This window comes from Chelonoidis abingdonii, chromosome 2 (assembly GCF_003597395.2).
Source record: "Chelonoidis abingdonii isolate Lonesome George chromosome 2, CheloAbing_2.0, whole genome shotgun sequence".
Lineage (NCBI taxonomy): Eukaryota > Metazoa > Chordata > Testudines > Testudinidae > Chelonoidis > Chelonoidis abingdonii.
In genome coordinates this window covers 214,202,808-214,227,803 of record NC_133770.1, presented here as the reverse complement: position 1 = coordinate 214,227,803, position 24,996 = coordinate 214,202,808, and the positions used below count along the sequence as shown (strand labels likewise).

The window sequence follows — 24,996 nt, the reverse complement described above, 5'->3', positions numbered from 1 at the left end:
CTTCCCACCTGAGCGATTCGAGTCCACACTGAGCGCAGCCATCTTGTTGTACGGACAAAACGGCTGTGTCAGGTTGTCATTCCCTAACTTCCGCTGAAGCGCCACAGCTGCGACTGCTAGTAAACCCGATACTGTGGGATTTTTTTTTAAAGGCCGTAGCTATTAGAACAAATACCGTCCGGAGGAGAACGGAAGTGAGGTCACCACCGTTCGACGATGCTCCAAGCCAGTGGCAGAGTCTCCCAGCTCGCCTGACGTAAGATGCTCGGCTGCCCGCATTGGGCGGGACGCCGAGTGCGTGACGCCAAGTGACGCAGGTGGCGGGTGGATTTGAAATTGGGACGGTAAGAAGAAAAAGTTGCGGCGGCTGTAACGGTGACAGTGAGTGAGTGGGGGATGGTTCCGGCGCGTGCGCCCCGCCACCGGCTGTGGCAGGAGAGGACGGGAGGGATCCTCTGGGGGTTGCTGGGGCACCCGGCGGTCGGGGCGGTCTGGCTGGCGCCGGAGCAGAAGCCTCCCACTCGAGCCCCCTGCCGCTTTGCTCTCCGGTCTACAGGCGCAGTTGCTAGTAGCTTCCGCTCCCTGGCGGGCCTGGGCAGAGTCCCCAGGGGCTGCCCAGTTCCTCAGGACTAGAGTTGCCAAACCACCCCCCCGTTGGCCTCGAACTCCTAGTGATTACTGCAAGCAACTCAGGAGATTTAATAGGATATTTTAAGGAAAAGATATTGCGGCATAGGGGGGTGGGGGACCTCCTAGAATAGCTTCAGTCACAGTTGGCAACCCTGCTCAGGACCCATCTGCCTGTAAGAGAAGGAGGTGTTCGGGGGGGAGGTGTCTCACAGAGCCCTCGCCCTACCTGCCTGCTGAGGGGGCTGGGGCATGGGCAGGTCCTACTGCCAACTAGCCAGTCCCAAAGCACCACTGTACTCCTCCCACCTCCACCCCCCCATACACACGCACACATCCCATGTACACATGCCTGGTTTGGCCTGGATTTTGCAGCTCAATCTGTGTGAAGCGCACCTGCTGCAGCAAAAAGATTGCACAGGGGAAAGGGTTAATCTCAGTGCAATATATTAAAGTGGAGTGCATGTCCTCCTCTGAGCCAACAGGCAGATGGGTACATTGTCTCTTTGGCAATAGCAGACTTGGTAATTTCTGGAAGTATCCAATGATGGGGTCTGGATATTGCAAGGGAATGCTCTTTAAGGGGGGCTTGAAGGTTGGGGTGCACTTAATGTTAACATCTAAGGTAAGGATAGGATTACCAGAGTACTGAGGAGAGTGCCTGAGTTGTTGAAAGGCTGGCGCCTTTCCCACCCCAGGGAACTCCTACATGCTTCCCAAGATACACAAGCATGAAACCCAGGCAGATGCATCATATATGAGTGTGGTATTCCTACTGAACAAATATAAGGACTTATAGAACTTGTCTTCAAACCATACAAAGGGCAAGTTTCCTCCAAGATTCAATGGCCTTTGTGCAGAAACTTTGCAACTTTAACAGCTTCCTTTAGAACACTATATTTACCACCATGGATGTCCCCTCCCTATACACCAACAACCCTTACCACGATGGCATTGCTGCCTGCCTCAAATATCTAAAAGATAGGAGGCAACACACACATCCATCCCATCACAAAACTCACCCATTTCATTCTCCATAACAACATTACATTCAATAACACACACTTTGCCCAAACCATGAGAACAGACAACAGCTCCCCAATATGTCACCCTTTTCATGGGTCACCTCAAGGAAGAATTTCTGGAAAAATGCACCATGAAATCAATGGTATACCTGAGATGCATCAGTGATGTTTTCATCATCTAGACAAACAACCTCAGTTCCCTCATAGATTTCCACCACAACTTCAACAGCAACCTCTCATATATCAAACTCTCTCTACAACACTTGCCCATCAGCATCAACTTCCTGGACATCATGATTAGCTACATCAAGGGAACCCTACAGATAACTATATATAAGAAATCCATGGATCACCATATTTAACTTCACAGATCTAGTAGCTACCCCAGACATGCCAAAATATCTTTTATCTACACCCAAGCAAGAATATGTTTAGAGGGGGAAAAAACTGGGATATGCACCTTAACACACTTAAAACCTCCTTCACCAAACAAAGACACTGCACCAGAAAAGTAGATCACATCATGGAATGGGCCACCCAGATTCCCTGAGAGAACCTGCTCAATACAGAAATAATAACCCCACTGACCGCACATGCCTAGTTGTCACCTAGCACCCCACACTGGAACCTGTACAAAATATCATCAAACAGCTATAACCCATACTTGATGGGGACCACATCCTGAATGATTTCTTTCTGGAACTCCCTTTTTTAGTATTCAAACAACTCCCACAAGCTTGCCATGCTCATGAGAAGCAACCTCCCTACAGACTAGGACACACAAAGTCAGAGCAACCCCAGATTCTGCCAGAATAACAAATGAAAAACTTGCAGACATACCTCCACTACTACAGTGATCAGTCACCGTTCTCACCCGTAACTCATCTTTCAAGATCCATATATTCTACAGACACCTATCACAATATGTGGTGTACTTCATCCAGTGCATCAAATGCCCCAACAACAACAATGTGGGTGAAGCCAGGCAATCACTACACTCTCAAATGAACTCACAGAAAAAAGAATACACAAATACCCTGTCATCCATAGGTGAACACTTTTCACAAAGCAGTCAATCCATATCTGACCTCTCAGTCCTCATCCTCAGAGGAAACCTGTACTACACCTTAAAAAGATGAACTTGGGAGCTTAAATTCATAACTCTGCTAGATACCAAAAAAATCATAGATTTCATTAGACACTGGTTTTATGTTTCATTACAACATTCTGTAACCCAGTAACCCTCTTTTGACTTATGGCTGCAGAAGTGTTAACAGTCCACTTCATTTTAAATGGTCTCTTGCAACGTGTTAACTTCTTCATGCTAAAGAATCTATTCCTCTTTATATTCTGCTATGACAGTTAGGGTATGGCTACACTTGCAGCCGTACAGCGCTGCCGCGGGAGCGCTCCAGCGGCAGCGCTTTGAAGTGCGAGTGTGGTCGCAGCGCTAGCGCTGGGAAAGAGGTCTCCCAGCGCTGCAGGTACTCCACCTCCCTGTGGGGATTAGCTTTGCAGCGTTGTAACTTGCTGCACTCAGGAGGGTGTTTTTTCACACCCCCTGAGCGAGAAAGTTGCAGCGCTGTAAAGTGCCAGTGTAGCCAAGGCCTCAGATTACTTTTCCCTGACCTGAAGAAGAGCTCTAGGTAGTTCAGAAACTTCTTTTTCACTAGCAGAAGTTGGTCTAATCCTCACCCACCTTGTCTCTCTAATATCCTGGAACTAACACTGCATACAGCAGTGGTGAAATAGTTCCTTTAAATGTTTAATGCAGTTATCACTGGTCTTCAGAGTTAGCACATCAATAAGGTGAATGAGACAGGTCATCCCTTTGATAAAGCTCTTGTTTCGGAGTCTATCTGCAGGCTCAGGCAGTATACATTTGGGAGGTTTACTTTGCAACTGTAACGACTAATTATTTTTTTCTTAAACAAAACTTCAATTTCTTCAGGAATGCTAGGGCCATCAGATAATTGCTGGTCCAACATACCAACCCAGCCTAGTTCAATTCAGTCCCTGCACATAATGACTGTGTGTTACAAGAAGAATGATGTTCCTTGACACTGTGACTTTCCTCTAAAACCAACATAACTTACCATGTAGTTTATTCACGATGCGTCGCAGCTCGAGTACCACTGGTAGCAGTAGTCGGCAATCCATGATGCCTCTGAGAGTGCAGGATACCAACAAGATGGGTCTTCATACACCTCAGGCGTAAGTGTCGCTAATCAAGTAATTTAGAGTGGATTTTCACAAAGATAATTGTTAATCCCACTGGGTTAAGCACGTCTAAGTCTCTGCAGGGTCAGATCCATAAACAACAATTTGTGTGATGGTGTTAGCTTTAATGCCATAATTTATGTTTACATGCAAATATGGTCAATTCTTTGGGAGCTAAAATTTTATTTTCCTGGCTTCCATGTGACTAAAATTTCATATCTTAACTTTTTTTTTGTTGCATTATCAAGTAAAGAACATCTGGCAACGTGTCCAAAGAATATATTTAATTGGTCAGCAGCACCAAGTAACTTTTAATTCTAGAATGCTTAGTCTAGCTCAGGGTGGATAAAAATTGGTTCTTTTAAAAAAAAAAAAAATCTGATTTTTTTAAAATTTAAATACAGGTTTATTTTTAAAAAATAAACCAATTTAAAATTGTCAACCTGTGCTAAGCTCTTAATTTAGTATAATCTATTATAATCATTTAAATTAAATGCAAAAAATAATTTTAAGCAATATGTGTTTGTAGCCAATTTTTAAAGACTGTTCCACCAGTTCAGTGCTTTGTCACTGTGTAAGTACCCAGAACCAGTGCTTGTTGAAGTAGCAGTTGCCTTTTCTGCAGGTGCACAGCAGAGAGAATGTTTTTTTCATTTCAGTTTATTCAACTAGTTCAGCATTAAGAAACCAGATGGGCACTGAACCCAGAAAGCTTGTTTTCCTTTCCCAATCTAAAAATAAAAACTTGGTGTGAGAGGATATCTGTTAGTTTTAAAATCTTGCAGGACACAGTGACCAAAAACAATCAGTTCAATTCATTAACTACAGCTAATACTTCCTTTTTTAATGTCAGTTTTAAATGCAAATCATGTTCACATTTTTTGATAAATGTTTTTTTCTTGTGTACCCTGCATATTTAAAACAGTTTTATTTAATAAAAAAGTGAGTATTGGTTTTGTGCATTTTAAACTGAATTTGAATTTCCACCCAAGTAGACCTTGACATATATTGCAAGTATAAAGTTAATCTAATTAATATGTCAAATTTAAAAATCTGAGTAAATGTAGCTTAAGCTATGTAATTGCTTGCTTAAATGGATGTAGGCATTTTCTATCTTCCTGGTAACAAAACGCAGCAGCATATTTATTGTAAAGATTATATTTATTTGTAAATCAGTATGTTTTAATGGTTACCAATCAATGAAAATCAGCCTTTCTTTAGGACAGTAATTAAAAAGTACTAATGCAAAATGCAATTAAAATTGGTCACTTAAATCTATCCACCCTAGTCTAACTTGCCTTCTGTTATGAATATGTGATGTAGTTTTCTTAAGTGAGCATAAAGGTGAAATTATTGTATTATCCGTAACTTACACAAACTTTTTGTTTTGTTGTTGTTGTTAAGGCAAGACAGAACAAACTTTGGGAAGCTGAGTATGAGTAAACCTGCATCTGGTACCTCAGAAAGAAAAATCAGCTTCTTTGGTAAAAGGTATTGGTGATAGGGCTCTGTGTGCTAAATGTAAAAAAGTAATTGAACAGTTTTTTAAAGATCTCTGCAATTTGGTTTCCCTAGAAAGATTTCTATTGGGGAAGGAGGGATTTGGGCACTTTGGTGTAGGAGCAGCTTCATAATTCTATCTCTCGCCTCACAAGGATTGAGCAGTACAGAGTTCATGTTCCTGTGCACATCACTGACTTCCTCTCAGAAGCCACAGCAAGGGGAGAGGCAATGGGAGAAGTCTTTAGTGGGCTGTACTGCTCTGCTCCCACATGAATTTTTTTCTCAGTTAGACCAGAGTTGGGGTTAATAAGTTAGAAAATGGGGACCACCAAAAACTTCAGTGATAGGATGAAGGTAAGGAAGATGAGAATTTATTTTTGAAATCTAAGGATATGGTTTATATCTGTTTATTTTAGCTATTAGTCTAATTAACTATTGTTATTCAGCTAGTATTAAAACTAAGGCTTTGTCTACATGGAGACATTGATTAGCATAGATAATGCAAAATAACTTATTCTGCAATAACTATTTCAGAATAACTTCCTGTGTGGATACCCTATTCCGGAATACAAATGACAAAGCAGAGTAATTATTCTTTAATAAAAGTGATTAAGTGAAGAAAAGTAAATAAGCTTAAGAACACTACAGTTATGGTTTACAAGTATCAAAACTTTTTTTTCCCCCTAGAACTAGTGGTCCAGGAGGTTCACGTAACAGTCAGTATGGTGTGTTTGGTACAGAAAAGATCAAGGATCCCAGGCCACTTCATGACAAGGCATTCATCCAACAGTGTATCCGACAGCTCTGTGAGGTATTTTGCTATTTTCTTTAAATGTTTGGTTTAAATCATAAAGGTTAAATCTACCTTTTTCCTTTCCCTCAAACCTAGCTTTTGTGTAGAACCTACCTAGACACACTAGTAATATGCATGTATCTTTTCTCAGTTTCTTGTAGAGAATGGCTATGCCCATAAAGTCTCCATGAAGTCACTCCAATCTCCATCCGTTAAGGACTTCTTAAAGATCTTCACTTTCATCTATGGCTTCCTGTGCCCTTACGAGCTTCCTGATTCTAAGTTTGAAGAGGAAATCCCCAGAATCTTTAAAGAGCTTGGGTATGCATCAGAAATTCACTCTTGTTCATTTCTTATTGTAAAAGAGCATGGTAAAACTTAAAGTTGTGTAGTATAAATTCCTTCCACAGTGTTGTTATTGATCCTGTTTGTTTTGTTCAGGAGGTGGCTTGTTGGATGTAGAGGGTTTTTGGGGATGCATGTCACTCAAGCTGGACAATTAGCTATAGTCATAGTAATCTTTGGTGTTACTTGGAAATAGTAGTAGGTCCAACATTTTTAAAAAATCTTATATGTTGGGAGTCTCCAAATTTCCAAGTTTTTGGGGCAGTGTGAATTGCATTTAACTCATCCTGTGAGGTGCCTTGTGCTGATAGAGAGGTTGATGATTACCATCATCTCATATTGATACCTTTGAGTCAAGCATACTCACCATGTCAAATATGTGAGGTCTTTGGTTTGTGTTATCTGGTAGAAATTTTGAAAAGAAGGGTGCTCTCCAGTGGCCTTACTTTGTGATACTGAGAAACTGACTGTTTTACTAGAAACCAGGTAACCAGAATACAATCCTGGGTAACTGTCAAAATATGGTAATGATTCTTGGAATTAAGACTGTTTGAGAAACTTGTCTCCAGAGCTGGAGGATGGATTTAAATAATTATTTTTTGTAAAAAACTGAATCTGGGTGTTTAAAGAACATTTACATTTAGCACACTTTAGCAGCAAAACGTTTTTAGCTCATTGCCCTATAAATCTAAACTAATTTTGTGTAGCTGCCATCCAAAATCAGAACAAAATGTGCACTTTTCCAAACATTGAATTTCAGAAGATTTCCAAACTATGTCTGTAGTTAGCAATGCAACATCCAGGTGTTATGTATTTATGAACTTCCTCAGTAACTTGCATGTCAAATTTTATCAGATTACAGATGTTGTTTTAGTTAGCTCTCAGCACTGTAAATTCAACCTTGGATCTGAAAACTATGCTATTTCTGCCTAATATCACATGATCTTTAGTTCACAACACTTTTGCACGCCAGTCTGGCATTTAGAGAGCCCCAGAAGTGAGAATTTCATTTAGTAGGGACTTGGGTGCTCTTCCTCTGTTTCTCTTGCCCAGTTGGTTAGGAGTGGATGGGCTTCAGACCTGCCTCCATCATCACCACATCCCCCAGTGAGGAAGAAGATCGGTCAGTACACCTCTACCTCGATATAATGCAACCCAATATAACATGAATTTGGATATAATACGATAAAGCAGTGCTCTGTGGGGGCGGGGCTGCGCACTCGGGTGGATCAAAGCAAGTTCGATATAACACGGTTTCACCTATAACATGGTAAAAATTTTTGGCTCCTGAGAACAGCGTTATATTGAGGTAGAGGTGTACTTCACATGTTGGAATTCTTTTTTCCTTCCTTACCTCATCACCCACACCCTACCTTCCAGGCCTCTCTGCTTCCTTTCCTAGCACCTATTTAAATAGTTCCCTCTCCTTCCATCTAGCACTACTGTGCATGTCTCTTGCATCAAAATAGCCTAAGAAGGAGAAAAGGGAGAATCATTTTAAGTGGGGAGATATCAGGTGGGAAGGCAGAGCAGCAGAGGAGAGTCAAGACCAAGAGTTGCCCCTAGCACCAGACTAGAAAGAGGAAAATGGGAGGGATGTGTCTTGCAATATGGTGAGCAAATGGAAATTGTGGGAATAGTTTGAGGACATTCCTTCTGGCTTCAGCACTATCCTTGTCTATGCAACAAACCTCCACCTGCTCAGTCCAAGAAGACATTAAACTCCTGTCATCACCAGCTGAAATATTCTGCTATTGGAACTTAGCTGATTTTATTATTTTTATTTTTTTGATACATGATGTAAAGTAGAATCTACTTTGCTCTTCTGTAGCTGCTTCATAGAAACACATCCTTTTTTTTATTGGTAAGGTGAGCCTCAAGGTGTATGGAAGAATGCCGTTTTGTGTAGTCAGGGTATTTTTACCAGAATAAAACTTTTATTTGAGAAATGCTCTTATTCTTTTTCCTTATAGGTATCCCTTTGCATTGTCAAAAAGCTCTATGTACACAGTGGGGGCTCCACACACTTGGCCTCAGATTGTAGCAGCTTTGGTTTGGCTAATCGATTGTGTCAAGGTACTGTCTGACTTCACTGAGCAGAATAACTTTGTTTTCCTGTATGGAGTGTTGTTGTAGGCTAGAATGTTAGATATCTTAATGAGTGACTTTTGAAATAGCCTAAACACTAACATAAGAAAGCAAAAAAATTGTCAGATGACATTTTTAGTTATGATGTAACTTAATAGCTAGACTTTAGCCTTATTTTTATATTGGTATATCAGATGACTTTATTTTAATTTTATATTTACACCTCTTGTTAAGCTAACTTGTGATGTTGATTAATACCTACACTAAAACAAGGTAGCTGCATGGAAGTAAAAATTAAATATATGAACACTTTAAAAATGTGGACTGAATTCAAAGGGGTTATGTAAGTTAGGGCCTGAAAAATCCACTTGCTTCTGAGGAACTTCTCTTTTGCTCCCCTGGTGACCATGGCCATCTACTTCAGTTTATTAAATTTAAACTGTAAGGGTAGGATTTTCAATAGAAATGTAGGACACCTGTCCCACAAAGGGATGTGTGTGTCTGTGTCTTGAGCACTCTTGAAAAGCCAACCCTAAAACTTCCAGTATTTATGGCGGCAAAGATACATTTGGCTTACATTCAGAAGGTTAAATGATACAATTTTGTTATATAAAGTCTCCAAACAGTTCTTTTGCCTCTCTTGTGAGACTCAGCTTGGCAACATAACAGTAGAATTAAACTAACAAAACTTGTTATTTTCACTGCTGCTATTCAGAAATTACCATCAAAAAGGGAGATATTGGTCCAGTGATGCTAATTTTGCATCCATGGACTTTTTCATAAAATGAATGTGATACTCTAATCCAGGAACTGGTAGAGGTCTTCACAGACTGCATTTTCTGGAGCACTATTAACTTCATATACCATTAATTCCCCTTCTAGTTGTATTCTGCCGTGAGGGAAAACACACCCTTTGATGAAGGACAGACCTGGGAAGGAGAAACAGAAGATGGAATTGTACATCATAAGGTACCATAACAATTTACCAGTGACTATAGTAACTGCTCATCTAGAACAGTGGTCCCCACAATTTTCAGAGTCATTGTCCGCCAGAGCCAGCATGGCTGTGGTTCCAGGGGAGCAACAGGGTAAAAAGGGCTGAAGCTGGAGGCAGGTCTGGGGCCAGGAACAGGACTGAGGCTGGGGGCAGGGGTGAGAGCTGGAGGCAGACGCGCAGCTGGGCTGCGGTCGAGGGCTGAGGCTTGGGATGGGGCTGGAAGCCAGGGTCCCAGCTGGGGGCAGGGCCAGAGCAGAGCTGGAGCGGAGCTGGACAGGGTGGTGCTCCCTCTCTGTCCCCTATAGGGGCTGGCCCTGGTCCCATTGCTCCCTCCTGAATGTTTTTCCACACCCTTCCCTTAAGGGGGTGCGCCCCACAGTTTGGGAACTTCTGACCTAGATTCTGAAGTATACTGTCATAAGACAATGTGTATAACTCATTAAAATTTTAAGCTACTTTAATGCTGCTTTCAGTTTTCTTGGTCAATCTTACATCTTTAATGCTATTTTCACAAAATCATGACTGCAATGTTAATTAGCTTAATAAAGTAACAGTTTGTACTAGTGTCTATTTTTTTTTTTTTAAATTGTAAGATTGTACTGTGTAATTAATAAAGCATAAGCTTTATTGTATTGGCAGGATTATTGGCTGGACTGTTTACCTCAACCCAAATTATTTTTTAAAATAAGATAAATTTCTTAGCAAAGGCACTCATCCTCCTTTTGTCTGGGCTCTGGTAAATTACAGCTAAAACTACTTCCCTGAATGTGGGTCAACACCAGATTAATAGTCTCAAGTGTTCTACTTTAGGATGGAAACTGTTTATTAAAGTAAAATAGGAATCCTTTGGTTTTTATGATTCTATCACACACTGCTTCTGCTCCTTGGGAGGAGAGAAGAGTGGGGGTGTCATCCTGCTTTTCATTTTCCTCTCTTGGCATGGTGTAAAAGATTTCCTCTGTTTGGAACTTTGTTCTTTTCTTATTAAATTGCAATACTGTCCTGAACAGTAACGCCATTTAAAAAAGGTAGGGTTTCTTTCTTATGGGGGTGACGCTTCACAGGGTTGTGCGACACCTCACCACCATCTGCCCTTAGCATGAAGTAGTCTTATCTGTGCCTTATGTAGATCAATTCCCTGACTCCATCATTCTCTGGCAACACAAGCACTGCCTTCCAGGCCTCCCTACGCCTCAGTTTCTTCGCATAGGTTATCAATAGGCACATGCCAATCCCCAAGTCTTCCAAGCTTCCCTCTGAAGTGTCAAGCCCCTGTTCCACTGAATGCTTGCAGAACTCTGAGATTCACTGCTCCCAAGGGAATAGTACACACCATCTTATTAGTTTTAATTCAGGATTATTTGCCTTCCCACTTAACCCACAGCACTCAGATATATGTATAGTAAAAACAAGAATAAGTTTGTTCTCTGATAATAAAGATTCAAATGATAGTAAGAATATTGCAAATATGGTTACACACAAAACAAAATCATAACAGGCTTTCTAGACCTAAACCTAACTCAGAAGACAGTCTCTTTCTACTATGGGAGAGCTTACCACAAGTCCTTTTAAGAATTTTCAGCCAGGATGGCCGAGAGCTCCCTTTCATAAAATCAAGCCCATTGGCAGCTTGACTTCACAGATTAAAAGATGCCAAAGTATGTCTCTACGCCTCCAAATATACCAGACCAAACCTTTGATTTTTTCACCTGAAAACAGAGTTCTCCATCCACTCTGCTTCTCCATTCTCCTCCTCCCCCCACACCTCTCCATCCCTATTAGGGTTACCAACCCTTCAGGGTTGTCCTGGAGTCTTCAGGAATTAAAGATTAATCTTTAATTAAAGATTGTCATGTGATGAAACCTCCCGGAATACATCCAACCAAAATTGGCAAACCTAATCCCTATTTACCCCTTCCTGTTAATCCTCTTCTAAAGTTTCCACAAGTTCTTCATTAGCATTTGAATCAGTATGCTAATAGACTTCTATTGTGAGATACTGGATACTGAATTATCCACCAGGGAGATAAGTGTCTCCCATCTTCTGTCTGCAGAAGTTTGTCTCCAGATACTCTATCCTGGAGTGTTCTGCCTTTAACTACCAGGCCTAAAGAACATAATTTTCAGCATATATTCATAATACCTCACATATTTCCTGTACGGACATCTGTTGATGATTATGATGACCAGTGTGACTGGCTTTCATTAGAGACCTTACATGACATTCTTTTGGTAAACCCAGAGGATCCCTTTACACCGGGACCTCTGCCAGTTGGCATCAAGAGGTCCTTTAGTCACAAATGCTTCCAATTCAGATCTTCATTTTTACTTTTAAACTGGGTAAAACTTTTTTTTCTAACTGCTAGCCCTGCAACCTAACTCTAGATCTAAAAGCCAAGTTTGATTCTTTCCTCCTGTTATCATCAGTAATAAAAGTTCTGCCCTGAGTTAAAGCTATGCAGTATTTTTCAGTGGAATTGCATAGTTTGACAGAAGGCATAATTGGACCTATAGAATTGTTATTAGCAGTGATGTACAAGCAAGAAAGAACCATGGATGAATTATCGATCCTGGGGTGAGGTTGCAGGGCTAGCAAAAAACTGTTTTTTAAAAAAAACCTATGTAAACTGAACAAATATGAGCTGGAATTAACATAAAACAAAAGACACACAATACCACTTTCTGTTGCTCTTGAGAGAACTGCAGTGTAAAATTGCTAACAAATTACAGTCTTGGGGATTCCTGGATTATATGGACACCTTCCCCAACAGGCTACATCCTCTGTCAGGGGACTATATCAGATCATCCCTCATACATCTAATTTTTAAAACAAACAAAACCACCAAAAAATAGACCTTTTTGATAGACTTACCGCTGCAAATACCATTTCATCTTCCTCCCTTCTCCTTTGCACCTAAATTCAATTGAATACACAATCTATTCTTTCTGTCTCTAATTCACTCTTATGTAGGTTTTCTCTTTGCTGTCCGTGCTCACTTGTTTTTTCCAGTATTTCTTGAGCATCTTGGTTGATGACTATTACTCCTGCTCCTCTCCCTCTTCAGCTCAAACTGAACTCACTCTTTTGCCTCTAATTTTTCCTCTTCCCCATTATGTACCATTGAATCCTCATCCATTCTGCCTTGATTTCTGTACACTTTCCTGTACATCTTTGCTCTCCTCCAAGCCATGCAGAATGCTGCTTCAAAAAAATTTCCCCTCATGCCTCTTAATATAAGTCCCCTATTTAAATCCTTTCATCTGCTATATGAAGGTCAAGTGTTTGGACCTTGCCTTCAAATTTCTGAACTCTGCTACAGCATACATCATGTTCTTTTTATCCTGTTCTTGTTTTCACTCCATTGCCTTTCACTATTCTCTTTGTATTCTTCTGCATTCTCATCTGTGTACCTTCTTTTTTATGCTTAGAATAGTCTCTTTCCTAAGCACCATATAGTTATGCTATCTTAATTCAAACTATTTAAAAATAACCTAAAAGGAATAAAACAAACAGTTCTAAGAGTTAATGGTCATTTGATCAGTTGGTGTATAGTAAGTCTGAACAGTATTGTTTTTTAATTTAGAATGTAAATCCCTTGCCCAGGACCCTGTCTGTCTGTATTGTAAAGAGTTGAGCACATGGACAATGCTTAATAAATAAACTGATAATCAAAAAGATCTGTTAAGATATTCAATTTAATTCCACTTGCTGAGTGGAACTGGATATCCAGATGCTTAGAAGCTTTTGGCTTTCCTTTTTTAAATTGTATTTTCAGCTTTTTATGGACTACACTGTAAAGTGCTATGAGCACTTCATGAAGGGTGGAGACACTTTTGAGGAGTTTGATGCAGAAGTGCAATTAAAGCTAAGTAAGTTTTTTTCTTTTTGTGGGGGGACGGATTAGTCTATATTTGGCCATAAATTGTTTCAATTAAAAGTGAAATTCTTCTCTGTAAAGTGTCTAGTTGTAACTAAAAGGTTGATTCCATGTTTCTCTCTTGCTTGCAAATTTGATATGAAATAAAAGGATGGATTTTTCCATCCTCCCTCCAAACTGCCAACCATGCAGTCAAATGAGGTTGTCTTCATCTTATGTATCATCCGCGGTAATGCAGGCTGGTCACCCTATGCCCTCAGCGAAACATAGTATTGCACGGGTAATCAGTTGTATTGTATGAGTGTAACTTATTGGAATGCATTATGCAATGCTGTTGATGCAAAGATGAAATAGCATTTGCTGCTCATTCTTACCTCTGGCTCAGCAAGGCTGACAAAAAAAAGGCAATACAAATGTCCTTTTCTCACTAAAAGGTGCAGATGTGACTGAATACATACAGGGCAGATCAGATGAGTAAGAAGGTTCCACTTCTGCAGTCTCTTTTCGGGGCCTGTGTGGTTCCACACTGTATTGCAGAGCTTCTCAAAGTGACCTGTGGAGTACTTGCTGATGGTCTGAAAAGTGTTGGCAAGTTGTACGGTGCAGCTCCTTGTTTTCACCTGCTTCTAGAGGCATCCTGCTTCTAGAGGCATCCAACACAGAGCCTGTCGAAACAGCTGAAAACAAAGAGAGCGATTCACTCAGTCCCTCAGTGGCTGTTGCTTACGTAGGAGCCACTCTCAGACTAGAGGTACCAATAGGACTGGAGTTGCCTGCTAATGGAGCCATTAGTAGGAGAGGAGACATGAGTTATCAGTGAGAGAGGAAAGTTCAAAAGGAAAGAGAACCAGGCAGCTGTCCAGCACATGCAGGTTGCAAGGGAAGAGACAACTCAAATTGTTGGGAGGCACATGGGAGGAAAAGAAGAGCATCATTGTTAAAGGAGCAGAGTGAGAAAGTGACCATTCCCCCCTGCCCTTATCACAGTTTTTACATAAGTAACATATTGCACGGTCACAAATGGGGCTACACTTGAGAAGTTGTGAGGGACTTGGTTCATGAGGTGAACATGAGAATTAAATGGAAGCTATAACCTTTTGAAAAGTGTGTCTATTCAAAAAAATGGGTGTCTGATGCGCTATAATAAAAGCAACTGCCATGGCATTATGCAGTATGGATGTTGATGTTTTAGGACAGCAGTCTAACTTCTTTGTTTCCTTTCAGAGGATTTGTTTAATGTAGATGAATTCCAGGTGGAGGCTCTGGCAGCAGAAAACAAAAGATTGCATGAAGAGATTGCAAGACTAGAGAAAGAAAGGGAAAGTGAGCCGGTTAGTAAATATGCCCATATAAGTGAAGGGGAGCTGTTTTTTAACATGATTTATATTGATGTTCTGGGTCCTCTCGCACATTTCTTGGAAATAATATTTCCATAGCAAGGCATTGATACCACAGCAGTAAGACGGGCAAACTGATGTGGCTCTTTCATGCTAAAATAAAATGTAAATATTCTTTCAGATGTTCCAAGTGACTCACGCTGACCCTGGATATCATTTGCGCTCTATATCAATGCAATATAATTTTATTGGGAAGGCTTGAGTCACAGTTAGGTATTGTGTAGATACTTTCAAATAATGGAAGACTTTGCAATGTTGACAGTTTAGCCAATGTAATTCTAAGCACTGTTTATCCAACAAGATTTCTCTCCAAGGACTTAATATCTGCGGGATGGGAGAGTACAGGACAAGTGGCAGCAACTTATCAAAATGTTTGTTTTGTAAGAAAGCATTACGTATTTGAAAAGTCAGTTCAAGTATTTTAAATATATATTTACTGAAATATAAATTGTCTCAGTAGCTAGGTAACTGGCAAACTGAGACTACTTTTCCTGTGCAAAATGTGCTTGTTTTACTGTTGTCCCCCTCTCCTCTGTTTCCATCATCTGTTGTGTCTTGTCATAACCCTAAATTGCAAGTTCTCTGAGGTGGAACTATCTTATTGCTTGTTGTCCAGTGCCTAGCACAACTGGGCCTTTATCCTTGATACAGGCTTCTAAGTAGTATTGTGATGCAAACAAAAGTGTCAGAGGCTTTTGGATTGAAATGTTTGAGATTAATAAAGCTGTTGGGAATGCCTAAGGCTTTAGCCACTAAAAAGAGGGAGGGAGTATAAAGAAAAACATCATCAGCCTAACAAAGCTGCCTGTAATCACAGCACAGTCCTGCGCAGAAAGTAAAAATGATTTTATTTCTACAAATTCTCTAAGTGAGAGGTTGGTGTTCTTTTTTTCCTCTCTTCTCCCCACAAAAGGATCGTTTAGTGTCATTGAAAAAACTGAAATCTTCTTTGCAAGCAGATGTTCAGAAATATCAGGCTTACATGGCTAATCTGGAGTCTCATGCAGCCATCCTTGACCAAAAAGTGAAAGGAATTAATGGGCAACTTGAAACAGCAGGTGAGGAAGAAGCACTGTTCACAAATGGTTGACCATGCTAAAAACAACTTGGTTCAGCTGTGTGTGAAATATTTATTGTGCATATCATGATCCTACAGAGAAACTTTCCTATATAGACTCCTAACAAAACAGATTTTTATTAGATTTGTAGCCACTCTATAGGCTCTGAGAAGAGTGGGGTGAGGAAATGCCAAGCGAATGATTACTTCCTAGACCAACGTATAGATCACTTTAAGAAATGTATAGGCTGATAATTAAGAACCTATTAGTTGATCTTAATTTTTTATTTATATATTTTAACATCTAGAACACAGGTTCTCAAACTGGGGGTCATGAAGTTATTCCATGTTTTTCATTTATAAGGGGGGCTGCATTCAGAGGCTCGTTGTGGGAAAGGAGACGCCAATACAGAAAGCTTGAGAACACTGGTCTAGAACTAGGTTTACTCCAAAACTGAGTGAAAGCATCCCTATCTTGTTTGTAAAGCATTTTGGGATTCTTTTTATACAAAAATAATCTATCTAAATGTAAGAGTCTATTATTAATTTTAGTGTATACTTACTGATTTCCTTTCCACATTAATATTTAATTGCCAAAACACCTGATTCTAACTTGTTTTAACTAGAAATTGCCAAAACTTCTGAAACAATCACCTTTTCTTTTGCTAAAAGTTAAAATATAGCTGATTTGAGTCACATTGGACATGTTAACTCAAGGCTTAGAAATATATGTCACGTATTAAATTAGGAAACTTTTAAGAAAGCAAAGTATGAACTAATATGGAGTAGTTATAATGCTTACATGAGGCTGCCATTAACTGGTCTGAGTTTCTAATAGATCTAAAAAAACATTTTGTAACTTCAGAAATGGAAGTTGAAGCGATGAAGCAGGAGAATGCACGCCTCCAACACATCTTTGATAACCAGAAGTACTCAGTTGCAGATATTGAGAGAATAAATCATGAAAGGGATGAACTACAGCAAACAATCAACAAGCTGACCAAGGAACTGGAGGCAGAAGAGCACCAATTATGGAATGAAGAGATGAAATATGCTAGAGGGAAAGAGGCGGTATGTGAAATCAGTACTATCTGTGAGAGGCGATTGTCAGTTTGCATCCTTAAAACTTACTTCAAGATTAGTCAAAAACTGAAATTTAAGACACTGCTGCCAATTAGTTTCCTAAATTCAACAGTAGCAGTAATGTGTCTGTCTTTTTAATCTGTTAAAAAGGTCTGTATTTATTCTTATCATGAACAAACACTTCTTTCTTGCCCATGTCTCCTTTCAAGTGGAGTGGAAATGTCTTTGGTGTGCTCAATGATTTGTGCATCATCGATGGGATAGCAGGTATGCACCACTGATGCTGAATCACAGAAGGAGTTTTCAAAGTTGTTGGCTGTCTAAATCACTTTCTTGGAATTAAATATCCCTAATATAATTTATGACATTTTAGCACTTTAATTTGCATTAATATTTCTCTGAGCTCTTAGGACCAAACTCATCCTTCAATTCCACTGAATTCAGCCCTGCTGAAAGGATGAGTTTGGCCCTTAGTATGCTAATTTAAAATGGCAGTTTTTTAAAGTTGCTACTTGTTGGACAAAGCACACCAAAAAAAAAAAAAATTCTGCTCAAACACTGTATAACTTTACATATCGCTTGCTTATAGCTGTAAAATTCAAAGCTAATGCGAAATAAAAATAAAATAGATGTTGCACTATTGCTAAGTAACACGTAGGGATCAGGAAACAGGCCAATTTTGAAACTCTCTAGGTATGAAATCATTAAAATAACGTGTTAGGCCATTCAATTGTGTATGTGCCGTGTCCATCACTCTTGCTCCCTACGCTAGAAGCATTGCAGTTATGAGAGACGTTTGCCTTTTTCTGGAGCCTTACAAACTACTCATAAGTATCCATCTCCTAGCTTTGAGAGTCAGTACCCAAATTAAAATTCAAGAGTAGTTATACTTCATGAGAAGAAAATACAATAAGTCAAATAAGGAAACTGTTCAATCTTACCTATATACATTATGAAATTTCTGAGAGCCTATCTACAAGACTCACAGTGGTTAAACCAAAAACGCTAACTGATAAGTTGACAATACCTGGACCTCTTGCATTTCCAAGAAGTGTGTGCAATTGGGCAGTCTTTTACTCATAGCAAGAACAATGAGCTTGCTGCAAGGCTTTGGAGTTGGATGTATGCTTAGAATATCTGTTAATTTTTGGCTTTCCACCCTCCTATTCCCTCCCCCCCCCCCCAACAGATCGAAACACAACTGGCAGAGTATCACAAGCTGGCTCGAAAGCTGAAACTAATCCCAATAAGTGCAGAGAATTCCAAAGGCCATGACTTTGAGATTAAGTTTAATCCTGAAGCAGGACCAAACTGTCTAGTCAAATACAGAACTCATATTAATGTAAGTGGACACCATTATGTTTAAAAGACTGGTAATTTTATTGCTGCTTCACTCTTAGGAACAGAGTTAGTACTTCATTTATAAGCAACTTTGTTAAGAAATTTTAAATTACACTTTATGTAACATCAATACAGTCCTTTGAGACATACTGACAGGAATGGCAAAAGGAAATATTCTAAGTAACAAAATATATGGGGCGAGGGGAATGGTAAGTCATTGGGGGTGGGAACAGACATCACTTTCAGGGGGGTTTTTTGTCACATACACCACCCCCAAGTCATCTTTTTTGCTTATAAAGTGGCTTGGTTGAAAGCTTGAGTCTTGTTGAAGAGATTCCAGGTTCCCATCCTTTGAGGTTTTAAGTTGTGGTGGGGCTTTTCTCTGAGCAATAATGGCTTTGTTCATTTCTAAATTATTGTAATTCTGGAGGTTTCTGGGACAATTTCCTTATTTCACTATGCACCCCTTTTAAAATGGCTATTTCTTTTTTATGTACATTACAGGCTCCCCTTATGGAGCTCATAAATAGGACCGAAGAAGAAATTAGAAAAGCTACCCACAAGAAAATGGGTTTAGAGGATACATTGGAACAGGTGAGCTACACATGTTTATGGTGTCTCAATATTAAGCTCTGCTAGATCATCTATTACCAACACTTGACCACTTACATATTATAAAAACATTTTATTATTTAGTTTTTTTATTCTGGTTGTGCCCAGAGGTCTTTGTCAGGGTCAGCCAACACCCCCCATTGTTCTAAGGACAGTACAAAACAAAGGTACATATGGTCCCTGCCTCAAAGACACAAAAGTGATTAACAGAAAAGGAAGTTGGGTGGTCAAGGGTAACAAAAATAAGATGCAGTTACATAAGTTTGAGGGCTCCAAATATTGGAAAGCTTTTTCTTTTTCTTTTTTTGTTTTTGTTTTTTTTAGATGAACAAATAAGTAAAATGAGCTTTCTCAGACTGCTGCCCAACCTAGCCATCACTAATTGGCTGATATCTTGTAGGTTTCAGAGTAGAATTGGACCTAGCAGGTATCTGAAGATGGATTAGTTTGGGAAAGATGTTCCATGTGTAGGGGTTGTTGATTAATATTATAGCCAATTGATTTTGACTATATTTGCAGTGGGATATTAAAAATGCTCAAGAGACCAAATAACCAAGCTCAGCCAATTTGTCTAGACAAAACTGTGTGCTACAATACAAAAGGAAGACATGCATACACCTCCTCTGAAAACAACTCTTTTTTCTCTCAGCATAATTATCACGCAATAGGTGTGCTTCAAAGATACACCCCCAACACCACTTACATTTATATCATGGCTGTTTACCAGTTAAAAAGTACTATATACATCATGTAAGAACCAACCCACTAGTTCCTTAACTTGTCCTTATCTTTGTTTTTGATACTATATTCCAAGCCAGTTGCATGTGAAGTACTTCTACTGGGACCTAGAACAAATGTGTCTTGCCTTTGATGGGCTTCCTATTTTCTAATGCCAAAGCTGAACTCAGCTTTGCAAAGTGTTATGGGATACTTGACATGGGTGAACAGAATTGTGGGAAGAATAGTAGGTGTACATGTATTAGCTAACAGGAGCACCTTTTTAAAAAGTGCAGACATGTCTGGAGGAGGAGCCAACAAATGAGCATTCAAAGCTGGTACCGCATCAGATAGAACAATTGTTCTTGAAATTTCTGATGAAATAACATACTGCTAAGTTTGCTGCCACTTTAACAAACACTTTTAATAGGACACCTATTACAAAATCCTCTTGTTCAGGAATTAAGACCTGTTTTTGTAGTTGTCTTAAATTGTGCCCATTGAAAAACTCAGTTTAAAGATCATCCATTTAAACAGTGACCTGCATAATTAAAGATCCTTAATGTTCTTGGACTTCACTTGGATAATCCATGTACTCAGCAAATTTATTCTCATCTCTGCTTTGCTGCAGAAGAGTTCCAATTCCTTCCAGTCAGTGAAGATGGCTCTAGTGGCTGTGAAAACATGAAGAGAACTGACCTTTCTTATATTTTCTCTTTTTAAACACATGAAAGTTGTTCATCTTCTACACTGAGAGGGGAAAGTATATAAGTATCAAGCTTGTACCTGTTCTCAGAGTCCCAAATACTATAATCTTCACACAATGCTTATAAAAACTAATTGGGAAATTTAGTGTTCACTAAATCTGAAACATATATAAACACTCCTGTCTAGAATGTTTATATGCACACTTAACATGATTCTCCAACAAAAATGAGACCTTGATAACTGTAAAAACTCTTCAGTCCCATCAGCCTTCCTTACTGGATATGAGGATGGGACAGTAACTGGATAAAAGAGTCAATTAGGCAGTTGTTTCAGCAGACAGGAAGCTACAGTACAACATTTAAGTTGTCAGCCTCCTGCAATTGACTGTGGTTCTGATTTGATGTCGTCATCATCAGAGCAACCCACAAATCTGTCTTCAGTCAGGGAATGAAGTGAATTCTGAAAAAGAAAACGATAAATTCACTTGTTTGACTCGAAAGGGAACATCACTGATTTGGAAATTGTAGTTGGAGAATACTGAAGAGGAAGAATTGGTATCACAACATTTTGTTTCTACAATTTGGAACATTTAGAGATTGAAATACAAACACAGTGTACTTAAGTATTTTAAATCTTGAAGATGTGAATTAGAAGACTAAGTTCCAGCATCTCCTAAATCTGATAGGAGAACATATTAGCAAGAAGTCCACCATTTCCAACACAAGCCCCTTGAAACTGAAACAAGTAAGCTTTTATTTAGCATTGTGGTGTACTGAAAGTTAGTAGTTTTTTTTTTTTTCACCTCCTCCTCCATCCTCACTTAATCAGAGGTAATACTGATGGCAAAGGGTATAATTATCTCTATGTACATCGTTTGTTTCACTAACAATTATTCCTTACACTGGTCCATAATAGTAGTTGATCTAAGTATTCATTTTTGGGAGTTAAAATAAGTTTCTGTGAAGGTGGAAAGTACTCAAAATTGCAGGTTGGAATTTTTGCAGGACTACTGTTGGACTTTTTTAACAAACTGTGTACTTTCAGGTGAACACAATGGTATTAGAAAAGAAAAGCAATGTTAAAATGCTTAAGGAAGAGGCCCAAAAGCTGGATGACCTTTACCACCAGAAGCTTAAGGTAGGCACTATTTATAAAGAGAGACAAATTAAATGAAGGATTTGGATAGTGAAAATCTAAAGTTGTTTTCTGATTGGACAGTTGAGTCTTATTGGTGCTGTCACAGCCATAAACAAACTCATACATAATTGAGAATTCAGTGCTGGAGAAAGTCTTGATCTAACATTCAGTAGAACATGTTTGGTAACAAAAAAGAACCCTCCTGTTGACTGAGTGGTCCCCTTAACATTCCCATTGCTGCTCTGGCAGCTGTCGCCTTGCATAGCAACCTCTTCTCTTATGTTTGTTCTTTCCCTGAGAACTGTCTTTCCGAAAAACAATAATGCACAGAAAAAAATGCTACTTCAAAATAAGGTAGTGTTAATGTTAAAGGTGTAGGTTTGAAAGAGGTAGTAGAGCTGTAAACCACAAAAAGCGTCTGCATTACTTGGCTGCTGATGCATTAATTAGGAGTTGAAGGCAGTTGATCATCACACTCTTGCCTCACAACATACCAAAACTCAGCTATTGATACTGTGCGATTAGAGTAAGTCAACAAAATATCTAACAGCTGTGATATTGGTAATAATACTTTCAAAACACTATACAAACATTAGAAAGACTATCAACCATTTTTGAGCAGAAGTATGACTTATCTGCTATTATGAGTAACATTTAAGTTTACTAGAACTGAAAGCTTAGGAGACGGGGAATTCTTTTCATTGGTTGTGTGCATTTGATAGCACTATGTGTATTGCCAACTTCACTCTTTCGTCTGTTTTGTTTGAGCCTTTCACAGAGGAACAGGGGAAAGAGAAACTTTTTTATATCTTGTAAAATCACAAAAATTTACAAGAGTAATCAGGATTCAGGCGTACTCCCACTGTGAGAAAGGTGACTACTACTGCCTATCTTAGTCCTTCAAATAACTTGAGAGGGGGGGGGGGGGGGTGGAATGGGTAGACTTGGAAGGGAAGGCTAGAGCAACCCAAGCCTTGAAGGGCAGAGTGTGAGTTGTACTCCAGGGCAATACAAAGGGACCCCCTTGAATTCTTTCTCATTTGGTTTCCAAATAAGCTGTAGCATAGTGTTACAAGTGTATTGATTGACTAATTCTAATATGAATATTAGTAGTAATTGAGAGAGAACAATTTATCCCTTAAAAATAAAAAATAGAACTACTGATTTATGTTGTTACCATTACAGGAAGCAGAAGAGGAAGAGAAAAAATGTGCAACTGAGCTGGAATTATTGGAGAAGCATAAACACTTACTTGAGAGTGGAATCAATGAAGGCCTCAGTGAAGCTATGAACGAGTTGCATGATGTTCAGCGGCAGTAAGTCCAACAACAGCTAGGGACTGGTTTTTGAGATATATTGCACAAGTCATTCTATGTTGTGTTAACATATCTAGCATTATATCATTTTTATATTTCATCAAGTGAGTAGGTACCTATTATTCATCAGGCTCAATATCATTACCTTCCTTCTGCAAGCTAAGAGCTATAAAATATTTTCCCTCCACAGTAAATATGCTTTGCCAGGATTTTTAACCAGTCTGCCTAATAGTTGTGTTCAGTTGTCTTCCAGTGTACCTTCATATCATGTATTTGGTTTATAGTGAAAGTGGAAATCCATCAGAGTTCAGTAAAGACACCTGAGTACAGTAATTCATCCAGAAGAATCCAGGAAAGCTGTATTTTGATCCTGATAGAGTTTTCTCAGTTGCTCTTATTTTCCTTGTGATCCTTTACTTTTTGCTGATCAGAATAAAAATGATGCTTGTTTTTCAAAGTTAAGTTTAAGAAAACAAGTCTGATCTGATTCAAATAAATTATCCCATGAAGAGTTGTATTAATCTGAAGAACCATCAGCCAGAGTAAAATGATTGTTTCCACTATGTCAACTTGTATAATTAAGAGAAGGGTTTTTTATATTCTTTAGATACCAGGTTGTTATGCAGATGACAACGGAAGAGAGTAGGAAAGTAGGTGATAATTTGAACCGTCTCTTGGAAGTGATTGCTACTCATGTAGTATCAGTAGAGGTAAGTCAAACTTGTTGCTATCTACAATGAAATCCTTCTGGACATGGGACTTTCAGAAGGATAACTGTGCATCTGTATAAAGAGTTTGCGCCTTTGAATAAAATACCCATCATGGCATCTATAGTACTGCTAAAAAGAGCTTGGAGCTTCTGATAATAAAGTTGATGGGTTTAATCCTTTGTTCAGTAAAAGTCAGGAATAGCAACTGATACTTAATAGTCCTTCCTTGTCAGTTTTAATCTTCCTCCCTCCCTCTTCTGTGTCTCCCTAAGAATAGGATGACGTAAAATATTTCACATCTATCAATTGAGATTTCTCAGAACACATGCAGCTGCAAATCCCAAATACTGAGGGATAGCTCAGTGGTTTGAGCATTGGCCAACTAAACCCAGGGTTGTGAGTTCAATTCTTGAGGGAGCCATTTAGGGATCTGGGGCAAAAATCTGTCTGGGGACTGGTCCTGCTTTGAGCAAGGGGTTGAACTAGATGACCTCCTGAGGTCCCTTCCAACCCTTATATTCTAAGAAGCCATTGTTCAACATTATTATAGAAAGCAATTGTTTAACTAGTTTGCTGTAACTCTCTTTTAGAAATACCTGGGTGAGCAGAATGTAAAGGTTGATAGAGACTTTGAAGAATTCATGTCAGAAGATTTACTGGCAAACTTAAGAGAGATCCTAGACAACTATAAAAAGAAGGCTGATGCAATGTAATTCTCAAAAAGGATGAAGATGATAAAAATTTTGGATTTGCAGAGCTCTAGAGGTATCCGTCCTTCAATGTAGGCATCACCCGTCATAGATTTCCTTGTTAGCTGAATTGCTGTTATGATTCGTAAACTCTTTTACAAATGTATATAGCTTCCTTTTAGTTCTTTAGTATGTGCATCATTATATAAAAAAATTAAGAGGTTAATCAAATTGTTTGCAAATAAAGTAATGGATTTGTTTTTACGTTCTTTGTTATCCATTTATACAACTATGGCACGACACAATCCAGAAAACAAATTTAATTTTGATCTCTCTGTAACTAGTAGGAGGTATTTACATCACTTATGTTCCTCCTAGAAACATTTAATGGGATTAAGATACAGTGCCACCTGTCTGAAAAATGACCTGGAATGGATTTACAGATGAGCCATCAAGTCCCAGTGCTTAAAGGGACACCGCCAACTTGAAAATCTGCCATCTGAAAACTGTGTATTGACTAATGTTAAAATAAACCTATAAGGTTACTAATAACTGAGATGAAAGAGTTTTTTCCACCATTTTTGAATTTACTGTGCATTTGACACTATATAGCAAATTTAATTGTTTCTATTGATAGTGCACATCCTTTCCTATACCCTGCAAGAGACAGTGTTTTGGTTTTTTAACCAGTGGCGGTAGCAGCACCAAAAGAGAACAGGCAGTAGACAGGGGAGGAGGACTGTGCTTGAGCAT

General features: G+C 39.1%; 2 protein-coding genes across 7 annotated transcripts in view; one reads left to right on the top strand and one right to left on the bottom strand.

Moving 5' to 3' along the window:
• The window catches only part of METTL4 (methyltransferase 4, N6-adenosine), a 36,809-nt gene extending 36,534 nt beyond the window's left edge, over positions 1-275 (bottom strand). The window contains exon 1 of one of the 3 annotated variants that reach the window (XM_032772520.2): positions 176-275. The gene's annotated coding sequence lies outside the window, so the exon portion shown is untranslated. Of the gene's footprint in view, positions 1-8 lie in introns of all 3 variants that reach the window. The other 2 variants (XM_032772518.2, XM_032772521.2) reach the window with 2 other exon arrangements.
• On the top strand, positions 196-24,794 carry NDC80 (NDC80 kinetochore complex component). Of its 4 annotated transcripts, none has more exons than XM_032772515.2 (17): positions 196-256; positions 3,756-3,866; positions 5,277-5,363; positions 6,063-6,186; positions 6,320-6,489; positions 8,487-8,589; positions 9,484-9,570; positions 13,375-13,468; positions 14,701-14,807; positions 15,787-15,931; positions 16,796-17,001; positions 18,203-18,355; positions 18,859-18,948; positions 21,436-21,528; positions 22,714-22,844; positions 23,452-23,554; positions 24,145-24,759. In XM_032772515.2, exons 2-17 carry the CDS (start codon positions 3,766-3,768, stop codon positions 24,265-24,267), a joined length of 1,917 nt encoding a protein of 638 aa, XP_032628406.1. In that variant the 5' UTR covers positions 196-256; positions 3,756-3,765; the 3' UTR covers positions 24,268-24,759. The 4 variants fall into 4 exon arrangements, with proteins under 4 accessions (XP_032628406.1, XP_032628402.1, XP_032628403.1 ...); XM_032772511.2 differs by lacking the exon at positions 196-256 and adding an exon at positions 310-385; XM_032772512.2 differs by lacking the exon at positions 196-256 and adding an exon at positions 326-381.
• Positions 24,795-24,996: the final 202 nt, after the last annotated feature.